This window comes from Moschus berezovskii, chromosome 3 (assembly GCF_049115385.1).
Source record: "Moschus berezovskii isolate FMDL1 chromosome 3, NW_MosBer_1.0, whole genome shotgun sequence".
NCBI classification, from domain to species: Eukaryota; Metazoa; Chordata; class Mammalia; order Artiodactyla; family Moschidae; genus Moschus; species Moschus berezovskii.
The window spans coordinates 71,628,351-71,646,205 of NC_142462.1; the positions used below are offsets into that span (position 1 = coordinate 71,628,351).

At 43.8% G+C, this 17,855-nt stretch overlaps 1 protein-coding gene across 1 annotated transcript in view; it reads right to left on the reverse strand.

The window, feature by feature from the left end:
- The window catches only part of BMPER (BMP binding endothelial regulator), a 261,662-nt gene that overhangs the window by 10,535 nt on the left and 233,272 nt on the right, over positions 1-17,855 (reverse strand). The window contains exon 14 of the mRNA XM_055420892.2: positions 2,006-2,136. Coding sequence (XP_055276867.1) covers positions 2,006-2,136 — 131 coding nt within the window. The remainder of the gene's footprint in view (positions 1-2,005; positions 2,137-17,855) is intronic.

The following is a 17,855-nucleotide window of genomic DNA, read 5'->3' on the forward strand; positions in this document are numbered from 1 at the left end:
GTCTGGTTCTCCCACTGGGCTGGTGGCACTTCAACGGCAGGGATCTCACCCCATCTCTCATAGTCACCAAAGCATCCACAGTGTTTTGTTTAATGCCTGGTACTTAGCCATTTTGTAAGAAATATTTCTTGGAAGAACAAAGAATCCCATTTTATAGATACCAAATAAGCTAATTAACTTGCCTGAGATCAAAGCACTATAATGACTATTACAGCAATCTGTCTCTCAGAAGGAAAAGAATATTTTACTGGTGTTTATATAGCAGTTTCTCTCTCTCTCTCTCTCAAAAAAAAAAAACAAAACCCACTAACACAGGAAGCAACAGTTCGAACTGGACATGGAACAACAGACTGGTTCCAAATAGGGAAAGGAGTACCTCAAGGCAGTATATTGTCACCCTGCTTATTTAACTTATATACAGAGTACATCATGAGAAACGTTTGGCTGCAGGAAGCACAAGCTGGAATCAAGACTGCCAGGAGAAATATCAATAACCTCAGATATGCAGATGATACCACCCTTATGGCAGAAAGTGAAGAGAAACTAAAAAGCCTCTTGATGAAAGTAAAAGAGGAGAGTCAAAAAGTTGGCTTAAAGCTCAACATTCAGAAAACTAAGATCATGGCATCTAGTCCCATCACTTCATGGCAAATAGATGGGGAAACAGTGGAAAGAGTGGCTTTATTTTGGGGGGCTCCAAAATCACTGCAGATGGTGACTGCAGCCATGAAATTAAAAGATGCTCACTCCTTGGAAGGAAAGTTAAGATCAACCTAGACAGCATATTAAAAAGCAGAGACATTACTTTGCCAACAAAGGTCCATCAATTCAAGGCTATGGTTTTTCCAGTAGTCATGTATGGATATGAGAGTTGGACTATAAAGAAAGCTGAGCGCCGAAGAATTGATGCTTTTGTAGTGTGGTGCTAGAGAAGTCTCTTGAGAGTCCCTTGGACTGCAAGGAGATCCAACCAGTCCATCCTAAAGGAGATCAGTCCTGGGTGTTCATTGGAAGGACTGATGTTGAAGCTGAAACTCCGATATTTTGGCCACCTGATGCGAAGAGCTGACTCATTTGAAAAGACCCTGATGCTGGGAAAGATTGAGGGCAGGAGGAGAAAGGGACGACAGAGGATGAGATGGTGGGATGGCATCACTGACTCAATGGGCATGAGTTTGGGTAGGCTCCAGGAGTTGGTGATGGACAGGGAGGCCTGGCATGCTGCAGTTCATGGGGCTGCAAAGAGTCAGATATGACTGAATGACTGAACTGAACTGAACTATTCTGAAGACCTTAAATGACCGTAACTGTCCTGGATCTCCTTTGTTCCATTCTCTTTTTTTTCTTTTTTTCCGTTGCTCAGTTGTGTCCGACTCTTTGCGACCCCGTGGACTGTAGCCTACCAGGCTTCTCCGTCCATGGGATTCTCCAGGCAAGAATACTGGAGTGGGTTACCGTTTCCTTCTCTAGGGGACCTTCCCGACCCAGGGATCGAACCCGGGTCTCCCACACTGGAGGCAGACGCTTTAACCTCTGAGCCACCAGGGAAGCCCCCTTTGTTCCATACACAACCTAAATCACAGCAATGACTATCCCTGTGCAAAGCACATCCAGCTGGTAGTTTGAGGTTAAGAGGATTTTGCACCAGTGGAAATCCTTAACTTGTGCAAATGTGCTCATCACAAAGCACTTCTCTTAACATTTTTCTATCCTGCCCAGAAGTTCCTGTGTTTCATCAAGTTGAAATCCAGCTGGGCCACTGATAATGTCAAGCAGGAGTGTGACCATTCACCATTCATCAAATTCTCTTCTATTGCTATCATGGAGAAGGAAATGGCTATCCATTCTAATATTCTTGCCTGGAGAATTCCATGGACAGAGGAGCCTGGCAGACGACAGTCCATGGGGTTGCAAAGAGTCAGACATGACTTAGCAACTGAGCACATTACTAGCTTGGACACTGGAGTTGAGTTTTTGATGGTTAGATCTGCCAGAAATTTCTCACCTGCACAGTTCTGCTGTGGCTCCCAGTGGACACTGATGCCCTCTCTCTGGCAGGCCCGGGTATATGCCAGGAATGATTCGCAGTAACAGTTTTTATGGACTGGACATTCACACATGTCTGTCACACAGGACCTAAGGGACCAACAGAAAGAAGTGAACATTCAAAAATATCAAATTACCAAGTATCTTAAATACAACTTGAAGAATGGTGCTGGGTGACCGAATGTCAAACCTTGTCTGGACATTAAAGGCTGCTATTTTAAATTGGAAACCTAAAAATGATATTAAAAATACTGCATGAAACCTTACTGGATACCTCTGAATAATGTGACATCAGTTTCCCTTTCTTCTAGAGCAGGACCAGTCAATAGATCTTTCTTAATGATGGAAATAGTCTATAGTCTCCACTGTCCAAAGTCATAGCCACTCATCATATCTGGTCAATTAGCACTTGAAATGTATCCAGTGTGAATGAAAAACCAAATTTTTATCCGATTGAATTTTAATTAACTTAGAGATAAACAGTTACAAATGTCTATTTGTTACCACGTTGGGAACACAGCTCTTAGAATACACCCCTATTCAAGGTGCTGCCATTTTGTGAGTAGCTCTGATATGTGAATAATAAGCTCTATTATGATATAACTGAAATAGAGACCAATTTGATGAGAGCATCAAATCCCTTGGCTTTCTGAAGACATTCCATTAGGATTCACTTTTCCAGGATCTTAGAATCTTAGTCTTTTGAGGAACACTGAACCTTCTTCTTTAGAACGTGGGGTGACAAATTCCAAATAAAGCGAAACTTTCATGCCACTAATTAGACTGAAAGATACAGGAGACCGAGCCAAGGCCCTTGTTTTACTCTTTACTCAGTTGCTCAGTTGTGTGTCTTTGCAGCCCCATGGGCTGCAGCTCGCCAGTTCTTCTGTCCATGGAATTTTACAGGCAAGAATACTGGACTGGGTTGCCATTTCCTGTTCGGGGCAATCTTCCCGACCCAGGGATCCAACCTACATCTCTTGTATCTAAGCAGGTCGATTCTTTACCACTAGTGCCACCTGGGAAGCACCTAAGGGGCTTAAGTTTAAATATGGAAATGATTGGCCAGGACGTGAAGAGAACTGAAGTGTGTTTCAAACACAAACTAATATATTTTCAAACACATTGACCTTGGAGACATAATAACCTCTCATTGGACTATGATATTACAGTTTACAAAGGCCTTTCTCATTCTGTCTGTTACGAGTGCTAAATAGGGCATAGCACAGTCCCTGTTTTATTAATTAAAAAAAAAAAGTCATTCTACAAAGAGGCCCAAAGTGTCATATTGCTGCTCCTGCTGCTAAGTCGCTTCAGTCGTGTCCGACTCTGTGCGACCCCATAGATGACAGCCCACCAGGCTCCCCCGTCCCTGGGATTCTCCAGGAAAGAACTCTGGAGTGGGTTGCCATTTCCTTCTCCAATACATGAAAATGAAAAGTGAAAGTGAAGTCGCTCAGTCGTATCCGACTCTTTGTGGCCTCATGGATTGCAGTCTACCAGGCTCCTCTGTCCTTGGGATTTTCCAGGCAAGAGTACTGGAGTGGGTTGCCATTGCCTTCTCCACAAAGTCACATTAGTAAGTGACAAAAAAGTGAACTAAGTTACATCTCCTGAGACTAGTGCTCTTTTCCCAGCAGTTTTGTTGTTGTTTTAGTTGCTAAGTTGTTTCTGACTCCTTTGCAACCCCAAGGACTGTCTCCTCTGTCCATAGGATTTCCCAGGCAAGAATACTGGAGTGGGTTGCCATTTCCTTCTCCAGGGGATCTTCCCAACCCAGGACAATGAACCCAAGGGGTGTACTGTATTGGCAGACAGTGTCTTTACCACTGAGTCACATGGAAGCCCTGCAGCAAGTTTACTGTGTAACAATTTTGACTTAACATTTTACATAAGACACCCAAGATTGATAAAATTAGACTACCCTTATTTTTTTTCATACTCTGTTCAGCGAAACCACTTCTTTACAGAATCTAATTCAAGGCTGGAAGCAGAAAAAATAATATTCAAGATTATAATTAGCACTGATGATCCTGAAAAGTGATCAGGACATGGTCATCCAGTGTTCTCACACAAACATCCCCTCTTGGTGTGAGATGTGTACACACCTGATTATAGAGAGTGACCAGCTTGCTCTGGGTAGAATTGCCTGCTCTGAACAAGAATTAAATGCCAGAAACCATATTAAAAGATCAATAGACTCACCATGTACCTTCAAAGTTATTACATTTCAACACTCAAGGCCACAGCCTTGGGAAATGGGAACTAAGCTGGAACAAAAGAGAAACAGGTCTGAAACCTCAAGAGCACTTTCATTTCATCCAAAGAGAGATTGTTTGATGCCTGATACTTAAGACACAATAATCAGGACAGAAAAACTGCTCTCTCTGCTCTCTGTAATAATCATAGCTATAATTCTTAACACCTTCTCCACTTGTATTACAGAAAACCTGTGAAATCATGTTCAACCCTTGCTGATATTAGACACACATGTTGTGTCTTTAAAGTAACGTGGAGCCTCCGGGTTTCCAAGAAAAGACAAATAAAGCCTGTCCTTACAACAGCCACTAAATGTCTGAGAAGGAACCCTCCTCAACATTATTTCCTTTGTTGTTTTAATTTTCATTTCAGACTAACCCATCCCCACTACTTCTGCGCTCAGACTTCACAGCAGCATTTTTGGCTGCTCCGGTCCAACCCTCCAAGTCCACTTCTGCTTCACACGTTTCTCACCCTCTTTCCTGGCCCAGGGGTATGGGTACCCTTGCTGTTGTACTTAACTCCCCCTGACATGACAAGAAGGGCATGGGACCTCATGAACCTGGTAAAACCGTGGTACTTATATGGGAAAAATCTCAACCAGAGGAAATGCACCCTCTGATTTGTAAGAATGTCTAATGTAATTCTATAAAACTGTTTGGACAGTCAACAAACAAAATTTAATTTGTTTGTATGAAAGGATTGCTGGCTAGTGTTTTCCTTCGTTTCTCTATATTTCTACTGGTTGTTGTGTGAAGCTATTTATATAATTGAAAATAAATTATGAACAGCTCAATCCAGTTCACTGAGACTGCTGAGAGAATGTTCAAAGCACATATTTAATAATTGCTATGTACACATAATCTACCCTACCCACAGACTACTCTGGGCTCTCAGACACATCTACCCTTTAAAACAAAGGAAGATTTGAGTTTCTTCTATTACTTGGCACTCATGAGAAACAACATTTGAGGGAAAAACGTTTGTCAAAGTCAGTCTTTGACTTGAAATATATCACATATTTTTAAAGGCTTGAAAGATGTGTCTTGTCACAGAAGTTAAAACTATAAGATGTCTTTTTTCACTTGTCAAGTTGGCTTTTACACAAAATTGTACCCAGAGTTTGTAAGAGAATGAAGAAATAGACAGTCCACACTCTACTGGCAAAAGTGTAAAAGTGTAGCTCTTAGGTTGAGCACTTTGCTCCACTCAGCCTTTACATGAATTATCACATTTACTCCACACAGAACCAGATATGAGGCAGGTGGTACTACCAGCCCACTTAACAGGTAGGGAAACTGAAGCCTGGAGATGTTAATAGTTTCCTCAAGGTCACATGGCTGATGGCAGATTCAGAACTTCAGAACCAGGACTGTAACTCAGGCCTTTCTAATCTCAACTCTCATGTTCTTAATAACATTAGAAGATCTTTCTAGAGAATAACTTGGCAATACTTACAAATAGCTCTAAGAAACATTTTTATCCTGATAGGGAAATTTCACACCTAAGGAAACAGTAACTCATGTGGTTTATATACAGGGGTGTCATCACAATACTATTAAAATGGGAAAAAAAGAAATAACCTAAATTGCCTACAATAAGGGCCTAGTTACATACATTTTAGAAGACTTCTACAATGAAATATTCTACAGACATTACGACGGTGTCTATGATGTACATTTTTAAACTCAAGGAAACATTCAGGAAGGATTAATGGAAAAAGAGCAAAACCGTTCCAGTCTTGTGTAGTCACACGCGTGCTTATGTGCTAAGTCACTTAGTCGTGTCTGACTCTTTGTGACTCTATGGACTATATCCCGCTAGGCTCCTCTGTCCTCGGGATTCTCCAGGCAAGAATACTGGAGTGATCACATGCAGAAAATGATATACCCAAATACTCACAACAGTCAACCCTGAGTGGTGGCTCTTTCTCTTATTTTCTTGCATATTTTCTACAATGAACATCTATCACTTCTATAAAAAGATAAAATCACAGTGTATTTTTTAAACAACAAAAGGAATGTCATAAGACACATTAATATTTAAATCCAAATTTAGGAACTAGAGTGAGTGAGAAAATAAAAAATGGGAGAAAAATAAACCTTCCATTTGTAGATTTTAGCTATTAAATATTTATCCAGCTAAGATCTTTCTAACTGTACATCAGAAGCCTCCTGACATAGGCTGTGATTTGATCCACTTTGTGTTGTCCACCTCGTTGATCTAATGATGCTGTGAGCTTGACATCTGGGGGGATGGAATGGATAACAGAATAATTATGCATGCTTCTGCTGATAACAAAGGAATTTATTAAGAGGAAAATAAAAGCATCTTCATAGACCCGTCAAATTTCAGGGAGAGGCAAAACTATTGTTATTCAAGTATTCAATTCATGTTATCACACTTAATACTACAGCATGAGTGAAATCTAATTTATGACACAGTGGAGCTGAATTTTTATATGTTAATAGAAGATCATGGACCTTGCCTTAGTCAGTATTCACCAATACTCTACATTTATATTCATTTTACAGAATCAGTAGCAGAATGTTATCACTTTCAGTAGTTACTGAGATTTATGGCTTTGGTTTTTCTGCTTTCATGGCATTATTCTGTCGGTAATGTTCTGTTTGATGCTGAGTTCTTGGTCAGGAAACACCGCCGCCCATTGCTCCAACGGGAAACCACAGGATCCACTTCAAATGAGCTTTTCCAGGAAAGCCCTGCAGGTAAAAAGCACCGGCCTGGCCCGAGCAATCCCTTTAAAGCATACTTTCCGTCATGGGAGCTTTTAATTAATGTACCTGGAAATGCTTTTCTAATTTATCCTCCCTGCCCTTGGCATCTTTCCTGACAGCAGAGACGTGCAGGCAGGACTCTTGTTCCATGGGGTTTGCACAGCTGCGCGGTGCAGAGATATGCAAAAGGATGCCAAGGGCTATCACAGGGTCCCAAGGAGCTGGCACCATGCTGTACTGTAATGTCACATACCAACTGCTTCCCTTGTCTATCTATTTTATGTGCATGTGCCCTGTGCCATGTGCCAATAAGACCCTTTGAACACCTTTCCCCATAGCACCCAGCAAAGTACACGTGACAGCACCTACCTGTGGTCCCTTCCCTCCCTGAAATAAGACTTATCACAACTTACCTACAGGGGAGCCTCCTCATCTTTTTGTCTCCTGTCAAGTTACAACCACTGCCTCCTGCAAAGCTCTTATATGGTAGCTACTATCCACATGGAGCCATTTAAATGGAAATTTAAGTTAACTATGATTAAATAAATCTAAAATTCAGTTCCTCAGCCACATTAGCCATACCTCAAGTGTTCAGTGGCCATCTGTAATTCGTGACCACCATATTGGACATTTCCACCAGTTCCATCACTGCAGAAAATTGTACTGGTACTGGGCGGTGGAACCAAGAATGCAGCTCTGTCTGTATTTGAAAACCACTCCTGTCCTCTCCAGAGGGATTTATTGGTGGAGTGAGATTAAGGCCTCATCTACAGAGAAAGTTCAAATTTCTTGGCCTCAATGTCAAGGTCCCTAGCCATCTAAACATCCCTCTTTCTTTCCCATTCATTCTTTCATCCAGTCATATGGGGCTGTATTGTTAACCTTCAGGCTTCCTTCTGCCTTGTTTTTGCCTCGAATGTCTTGTCTTCTTGTCTTTTCCACTGGAAAAATCAGATGCCTATCCTTTAAGACAGTTCAAATTTCTCTGTGGTGCTCCCTGACTGGCTCAGGAAAAGTTATCCCCTGCCTATCAGGTCCTGTGCCTTCCACATCTTTATTCTTGTGCAGACCTTCTGAATCCTTATGGTTTCTTTCCCTGTTTCAGCAGCAGAACTGTATCTCGCTCATCCAGCCAAGCACTGTGCCTTGGACACACAGCTCATTAAACATTCAGTGAATCATCCCAAGAGTAGATGAGAATGGACTGATAACCTTCACACGGCTTCCACGGGGTTGGACAGTTGGACACTGATATCTGAGGGGCATGAATTCCATCCTTGCCCCTAACTTGCTGGCTGTGGTGTGGGAGCTGCTACCCAAGGCAGTCTTGGAACAAAGCTACTTCTATAAGAATCTTTCCACCGTCATTTTCATTTTGAACTTCTGGTACCCCTCTCCTGTATCCCAGAGGATTTTTTTCATTTAGTGAATGGTGGGAAAAAAGATTTTGATGAGAGAATTCTGCATTCATGACACATTTTCGGAAAAGCACGTATTCAGTCTTGTAGGAACAACCTATAGCTCTTCATGTTATTAAAAAGGCAAGCCTCCAACACTGCTAAAATCAAAACATCAAACACCTCTCTGCTTCCTAGCAACAGCACACCAAGTGATTTTCCCTCTGCTTTTTCTGGCAGGAGGGCGACGCCTGCCAAAGAGAAGCAAGTGCTCATGACTTTGCTACCCAAACACAGTTCTGAAAGACAGATATATGAACCACTGGGAACTCCCCACCCGGCTTCTGCGGGAACAGATAGGCACACCAAGAGCCAGTCCCATCTAGGAGCCAGAATCAGAGTTCCAGCTTTCCCCTCCACCACCATGAAAGGTCTTTGGCTGGGCTATTTGTTCGGTCTGGAGGTCGGTTGTCCTGGGAGCAACAATAGAACGACTGGAAGATGACTAGAAAATCACACTGGGGTCCTATGGCTTTCCTTACTCCATGTATTTGGGGAGTTCACAGAAGCAAGTGAAAGCATCTCAGGCTTATTAGTGCCTGGGAATCAATGAAAAAGGAGATGGGAAAGGCTACTGGAGACAGAGTCCTGACTGGATGGAGTGTATTTAACTACCAAAAGACTACTTAAAATTTCACAAATACTTTAACCCTTGAAATTCTGTGTTGACTTTCCTAACCTGAGTTACATGGAAGTAACTAGAGGTAGCAGCCACAATCTGAAGGCATATCCATGTCCCATTATACCTAAGAAAACAATTCCAAACCTAAATCAGTAATGGCTACCTCAGTTCTCCTCAATACCATATGGGCACTCTTATGCTTTCACAAAAAAAAAAAAAAAGCACTCTAACCTAAAAGTCAGGGTTCAAAGATTTAATAATGTGAAATGTAAAGTAGCTTTATTGAGTTGTTAATAAGTGTGTGGGGCATGTCTGCAAAGCCAGCCTACTGCTCCTTCCAGACTCTTCCTGGACCAGCCACAGTTGGCACTACCATGCATTAACTAGGAGTGAGAATATCTGAAAGTTTAAATATTGGTTCCAGGTGGCCTCGGGTTGCCAGGCTAGAATAGCAAGGTCAGGCATTTCTGGACGATCTTGTGCATTTCATGAAATCTATGTGAGGAGATGGGGCAGGAGAATCTGGGAGGCCAGCTGTGTTTCTGGTTGTGGATCTTGAATTTATCTGCAGTCCAGCTTCAGCACCAACACACACACACCCACACGTTAGACCTTGAGCCCACTCGTGAGTATGAAGAATGAACTCACTGAGCCTTGCTTGTTCCGGTTACTGAGGGAGGCACAGAGATGGACCCCAGCCAGAGGGAAGATTGCACAAATCCTGAAAACCAAACTTACAACGATGTGAGGGCTTTGATGGCAGACAGCAGGAGCAACGGGATGAAAGAAAAACGAGTGTTAGTCGCTCCGTCATGTCCGACTCTTTGCGACCCCATGGACTGTAGCCCACCAGGCTCCTCTAACCTCTATCCATGTGGATTCTCCAGGAAGAAGACTGGAGTGGGTTGCCATGCCCTCCTCCAGGGGATCTTCCCAACCCAGGGATCCAACCCAGGTCTCCTGCACTGCAGAGAGATTCTTTACCATCTGAGCCACCAGGGAAGCCCTTGGATACTGAACAATGTGCTAAGTTGCTTCAGTCGTGTCCGACTCTTTGTGACCCCATGGACTATAGGCCCCCAGGCTCCTCTGTCCAGGCAAAAGTACTGAAGCAGGTTGCCATTCCCTTCTCCAGAGGATCTTCCCTATCCAGGGATCGAACCTGTGTCTCTTACATCTCCTGCATTGGCAGCCAGGTCCTTTACCACTAGTGCCACCTGGGAAGCGCCAGAGCAATGGGATCCTGAGGTCTAATTCCACGGGGCAGGCAAGGGTGTCCAGAGACTTCACAGAGTAGGAGAGACACAGGAACTGGATCTTAAGTCTCTGTGTAATTGTTTGGAGAATGAGGAAAAGAAAGTTTCAGGCACAGGCAGGGACCCCAGTATAAGCCAAGAGTGAAAACGACCAGATTTGAGATTTGATAATCATGTGATCCAAACTCCAATATTAAAAACAAAAACAAAAATGATGCCTGATGTGCAGTCATGGAGCCTGCACCTGAAGACCTCACTTCCTCACAGAACAGCCTGGCAGGTCTACCCTTAACGTATTCTTTCTTTGAGGGATTCAGAGCCTCATAAACTGCAGCCTTAACTCTTCAGTGTGATGCTTGGAGCCACACAGACTCTGAGTGCGCTGGAGCCCACGCTGACTCTTCTGCGATCTTCCCAAGCTCCGCCCTCCCAGTCCCGCATGTTTTCTTCTTCCTGCCTTCAGCATCCTTCCCTCTGCAACTGCTCTCTTCCTGCTTTGACAAGAATAAAAATCCAAACACTAAAATAACACAGAAATAACCTACCAAACCAATTTGATAATTATTAACAAGGAACCCCTTTGGTTGCCTGGATTCTGTTTCTGTCGTGCATACTCTGTCTACTTATGTATATTTCCGATTTAAAATCTAGGGATGCTACATTTGCAACTATTTTAGATTCTCCAGATACTGAACAATATTGATTGCTTTAATCCTCCTAACACTTTCCAGGAGGCGAATGCCAGGACCTACATAGCAGAAGCCAGCCTTACAGAGGCATCCCAGAAATAAGCATCAGCCTTGGGTACCCTTCAAAAGTCAGAGATGGTTTTAGTGGAATAAGAGGCATCTGTGGACACAGAGATCTCCTCGAAAGAGTAGAAATGCTTATGATTTTCCTTAGATGCCAATTTCCCTCACTCTTGCTTTGAACAGAGACCAAACAATAATCATGCATGTTCTGGAACCTAAAATATTTTCTCCCTTGATAATGCCATATATCAGATCATACGTGGAAACTATGGTTCTTATGCTCATAGTTAAGTTAGCTTGTGTCTTAGGGGTGGGGAAGGTGTGTGCACCATTCTATTTGCCCCACATCCAGGCGCTATGACTTTAAAGGGGCCAAAGAGTCTATACCCACTAACAAGGTTGGAAATACTCCTCTTAGGAAAGACGAGCTACCTTTACTTGAGTATGAAACACTGACTCCACAGAGGGGAAAGCTAATGAACAGAACTTATGCTGAACTGCCGCTCTTCAAGTGACAATATTTCAGTTTGGGCAAAGTGGGGTCGCTAAGGGTCAGACACGACTGAGCGACTTCACTTTCACTTTTTACTTTCACACATTAGAGAAGGAAACGGCAACCCACTCCAGTGTTCTTGCCTGGAGAATCCCAGGGATGGGGGAGCCTGGTGGGCTTCCGTCTACGGGGTCGCACAGAGTCGGACACGACTGAAGCGACTTAGCAGCAGCAGCAGCCTCACATCAGCTGGGGAGAGAAGAAGCCTGGTCGCTATCCCCCTCTAGTGGCCAGGAGTTAGAATGTCAAGTAACCTTAATTGTTTCAGCATTTAGCTTCTTATCCTTTCATTTTAGGGGGCGGGGCTGGCTGATAAGAGGACATAAGAATGGCTTCTTGTCAGAAAATCAATCACTTTTCTCTTAAACACGTCCAATCCATCACTGTCATGCTCCCTGTGAAACAAGAAGACTGGTTGCGTGGTGCTCAGTTGTGTCCTACTATTTGAGACACCTTGGACTGTAGCCTGCCAGACTCCTCTGTCCATGGGATTCTCCTGGAAGAATACTGGAGTAGGTTGCCATTTCCCTCTCCAGGGGATCTTCCTGACCCAGGGATCGAACCCAGGTCTCCGGCATCTCCTGCAATGCAAGAGAATGCTTTACAGCTGAGCCACCTGGAAAGCCAGGCTGGTTGGTGGACTAAAATCCCCGAACAATCGTGACTGCCTGCATGGGGTGCCTCCCGAGGAGGGGAGGACATGGACTGGAGCAGTCTGCTGGAGGGTGGGTAAGGTGGAGCATCAGTGCTAATGGTCTAAAAGCTTTTCCATTTTTTGTAACATCTCATTTTCCCTATGTACTGCATCCAGCTTCATACACTTTAAAAAAATAAATTGTATGTATAATTTAATAGGGTTTCAAGGTTTTATTAAGGTTTTAATTTAAGGTTTTTTTATCTTGTATTGGGGTATATCCAATTAATATTATCAAGTACAAAATAATACTTGGTAAGCAGGAGAGAAACCTTCTCTATCATGTCTGAGACAGTAACACAATCAGAGGCCAAAGATACCAATGTGATGCCAATATTTATCCACGTTCTTACCTCTTCATTGGTAAAAAAGCAGTGTCCCAACAGTACCAGTATTCCATGACTATATCTAAATACAGACTAAAGCTAGGTAATATTCCTACTTGGAAAAGATCCTCCAGGAAATAAGAGAGTGAAGGTTCTTTACTCAGAAAATCCCAGTATCTCTTCTTTGGGGTGACTAGTCTCATCATATTTTTCACCCAATATTGACAGATACATACCATGTTTGAAACTGTTCCATTCAACGTGACCAACACTCATTGAGTGTCTGTGTATAAGGTAATACTGCTTTAAACTTGGGACATTCACAGTGTGTTGGGGAGGGCAGGGGAAGACAGGCAAGTCAACACAATGAAGGAAGCTGAATCTGGGACTCCTGTAAGTGCAGGATGGATCTGGAGAGAAAGCCTCCTTAAATGGTACTTATGGGGTGGGGGTTGGGGGTGGAGTGCTCCCACAAGTGACTGAGGGTGCTCACATAAAGCAGTTATTCGGGAATCGGGAAGGAAGCAACACCACGTGAGGAGCACTGTGGAGTCACCACCCTGGTGAAAACCCCAAGTTTATCATTTGGGGTGCTTCTCCTTTCTATGCCAGGTTTCCTTGTATAATCTCTCAAAGGATTCTCACGAAAAATAATGGAGAAAACAGACTCCCACTGCCACAACCGCCATCCCTAAAGAGGAGAGGGAAGTTCAAACACATCTGGAAATGAGGGTGAGAGGTAGCCAAGGCAAGATCCCCCATGGCCACCTTCCTAGCCCACTGTGAGGATTCTGATTCTCAGAGCGAGGAGGGTGTGGGCAACGGTGTGTCGTTCTCTCTCATTCTAGGGTGGCCTCCCCTTTCCTCTGCACTCGGGGTCTTCTAGCCCCTGCAGCTCCAGGACGGGTCTGCCTGCCCAAGAGGGCAGCTATCCAGTGAGCTTCTCACAAGGGTGGTGAGAAAAATCCATGAAAGTGAAGGAGGCATCTAGCATCTGGCGGCCACACCCCAGCCACACGCAGCAGCCACCACCAGCCCAGCTGCTTCAAAGGGGCCGATCCGTCCAGAGCCTTTTTCACATTAGGCCATGGATGGCTGCCAAGCCCCACAAACCCTCCAGTACGTGTGCTAATAAAAGGGCGCAGTGGTGGCTGCCCCCAGAGGTGGCTGTGTGGTGGTGAACTGTTTCAGATTCTGGGTGCCCTTCATCAAGTGTCCGCTGCCTCGCCCCCACCATCAACCAGCATTCACATCCAAGCACTGCTCAAAGAAGGGCTTTTTGCACTCCATCCTCTGTGCAGCTTGGCTGCCCAAGGAAAACACAGTCCACTGGACCTAAAAGGAAATGTGTCCTTCTGAGGGGCCCAGTTCACCCCCATCAGAACTGGGCCCCATGAGAGGGCACGCAGCCACTCTCAAATCACAGAAAAGAGGTTCAGGGATCAGATATTCCTCAAAGGCAAATCATAAACATCCTGGAGCTACTGCTTCCTCACCTGCTTCCCGCCCCTCTGTCAGAATGACAGCACCCTTGTACAAGCCCCAGAGAGTTGGAATGTGAGACATATTTCCTAGAAGCAATTAAGGAGACTATTACCTGAAAGACCCCGCAATGTCCATAGCCCCAAGAGTGAAAGACGCTGGGCTGAGTCAGTATTTCCTGAGTACCTGCTATATGCCAGGTACATCGCAAATATGAGCACATATAATTCTGACTGCAAAATTTTTAACAGAAGAGAGAACCAAGACCCAAAGAGGTCAAGTAGGCTTTTGCTTGTTTGTTTGCTTGTTAACGTCAGACTGTTTGGTAAGTGCTGGGTCCGTGCTCTCTGCCTTGTATCACACTGCCTAATATAGGGCATGCTGTTCCTTCCACGATTTCCTTCTTTCCCCTACCCTTCTCCTGGTGAAAACCTACTCCTCCTTCAATATGCAAGCCAAAAGCTTTTTCTCAGGGCAGCCTTCTGAGATCCCCAAGCTAGTTATTATGCTGTGCTCAGCCAATTCTGTTTGCGACCCCGTGGACTATAGCCCACCAGGCTCCTCTGTCCATGGGATTTCCCACTCAAGAATACTGGAGCGGGTTGCCATTTCCTTCTCCAGAGGATCTTCGACCCAGGGATCAAACCCATGTCTCCTGCATCTCCTGCAATGGCAAGCAGATTCTTTACTACTGCACTACCTGAGAAGCCCCTTCCCATGCTGGATGAGGTTGCTATTAAACTTTCCCACGGTGTTCTAAGATGGCCCTTGTCACAGCCTGCAATCATGCCTTTGTGGGATCAGTGCCTCACTCCATCCACCCCACTACACTTCCATGTGGGCAGGTTTTGCTCATCATCTTTTGCCAGCTTTGGTGCAGGGCCTGGTTGTGAGTAGATGCTCAAAATCTATTTTTCTGAATGAATCGTTTATAGTTGTTTTATAGTCCAAGTCCAGACAAAGTGATTGCTAAGACGACAATGAGAAGCAGATGGTTAAAAAGCCTGAGAAAGTTTCAAGGAGGAATGAACATCCCATGGATTTCAGTATTACCCACGGCCAAGGGAAAGAGGATCTGAAACTGGCCACTGGATTAGGCAACTAGGAGATGAGTGATGGCCTTAGGAGAAATAGTTTCATGGGAGTGATGAGGACAGAAATCATCCTGGCATGTATTGAAGGTAGAAAATATGTGAGGCACTGAGTGAAGACCGTTCTTTCGGTCAGTTGGCAGTGAAGGGAAGAAGAGAAATGGGGCAATAGTTTGAAGGGAAGTGAAGTGTCGTGTGTGTGTCTGTGTGTGTGTGTGTGTGTATGTGTGTGTGTGTTAGGATCAGGGAGATCTGAAATTGCTTTACACCAGGGAAAAAGATGTCCAAGTGATGTTGAAGTGAAAGCAATGGAAGGGTTAGATAATTGGGAGAGTAATGTCATGAAGGAAATAGGTGAGAATGGGGTCAAGAATGCAGGAGAAAGACTGTCCTTTTCTTCACTAATAGTCGTGAGTAAATTTCCAAAAAAAAAAAATCCTGGGAAAAACCCATAAAAATTCCTATGCTTATACAAGGCACAGTGGGGGAGGGGGTAAAAACCAAGTTTACCCTATAGGTCAGCAAGTGGATGAAGACCAATGATTCAGTGCAAATATCTAGCAAAGAAAGTGTGTAGGGTTTTATGACATTTGCAAATGGTGTTTCCAGGTGAAGAAGGAGTCCGGACGAGGGGCAGGAATACTGCCTTCTGGACAATTCTGCTGTCTTTCAGGCCAAGCCCTTGGGGACCCACGGCAAATGAACTGAAATAAAACTAAGCCAAATTTTTAATCAGGCAGAAATTTAGAGCTGGTGAAATTGCCTTTCAGCTCCTATGGAGAAAGAGGCAATATGGCAGGTTTTCTAGACTTTAATTTTACATTTTACGATCTAAAATTAGTGATGAAACGTCTTCCCCCAAATTGGAGGACCTAAAATTTAGAATTGTTTCTTTTTATGGCAGGGGGTGGTGAGAAAGGACTTTTCTAGATGCTGTCTCCCTAAATATTTTAATGCTCCCAACTATACAGTAAAAATCTTCACAGCAGCCATTGTGAGAACCCATCTTAGTTAAGACACTGAGAGCTCAAAAACTCTACCAATAAGTTGGATGACTCATTAACAGTCACAGAATCAAAGAATCAAGAGTTTTAAAAGACGCAGTGAACATCTACTCCTTGCAGAAATTCCTTTTATAACATCCCTGACAGATGGTCATACATCTGCATCATGTCTGTGATAAGAGCTCAGTAGCTTTTTAGGAATCTCATTCCTGGGATAAACAATTAAGGCTTCTTTTCTCAGGAAGTTTTCTTATATATTAAGTGAAAATATGTTCCATACCTTCCACCCACTTGTTCAGAGTCTACCGTCTGTTGAACTATGGTATTATTTTATTCTATCCCAGGACTCATATATCTTCGATAAATACGTGATGAGAAATAAAAATGTTCCACTTAAAAACTAACCCTGGGGGGACTTCCAGAAATATTCCTATTGTACCATTTTTCACTTCCTACACTTTCATTTCCTTTTATATCTACCAATTCAAAAATGTCCAGCCTGAGTATAAACCTTCTTTCCCTTTTGTTTATTCTTCCAACAAATCTCTATTGAACAGGGCATTGTACTCAACCCCAAGTTAGGGGCAAAGATGAAAAAGATGGGGTTTCCTACTCCAAATGACACAATGTGCTAAAATAAATTGTAATGAATGGAGGAAAATGATAAGTGTGATAAAAAGCTGTTTAGTATTAGGAAGGGAGTTCAGCTGTGCAAGAGAGGTTATTTTGGTATGGAAGGCAAGGAGTGAGAAGGAATTAGAAAAGATTTCAAGGAAGAGTCATCCCTTGAGTTATCTTAAAATAAAGAATAAGTTTGGGCTTCCCTGGTGGCTCGGTGGTAACAAATTTGTGTGCCAGTGCAGGAAACATGGGTTCACTATCTGGGTCAGGAGGATCCCACATGCCTCAGAGCAACTAAGTCAGTGTGGCACAACTGCTAAGCCTGTGCTCTGGAGGCCAGGAGCCACAACTGCTGAAGCCCACGTGCCCAAGAGCCCACGCTCTGCAATAAGAGAAGCCACCACAATGAGACGCCTTCACACTGTACCTAGAGTAGCCTTGGCTCACCACAACTAGAGAAAGCCTGTGTGCAGCAGTGAAGATCTAGCACAGCCAAAAATAAATAAGTAATTTTTAAAAAATTAAAAAATCCAGGTAGAGCAGAAGAAAGAGCTTTTCAGAAAGGTCATATTTTAGAAATAGTATCGATACTTTTGTTTGAAATGCCACATGTGCCATTTGGGGATCCCTGAGCGTCGAGAAGGCAATGGCAAGCCACTCCAGTACTCTTGCCTAGAAAATCCCATGGATGGAGGAGCCTGGTAGGCTGCAGTCCGTGGGGTCGCTAAGGGTCAGACACGACTGAGCGACTTTACTTTCACTTTTCACTTTCACACATTGGAGAAGGAAATGGCAACCCACTCCAGTGTTCTTGCCTGGAGAATCCCAGGGAAGGGGGAGCCTGGTGGGCTTCCGTCTATGGGGTCACACAGAGTCGGACACGACTGAAGTGACTTAGCAGCAGCAGCAGCAGCAGAGCGTCGAGAAGAGGAACAGATATTGTAGGATACCAGC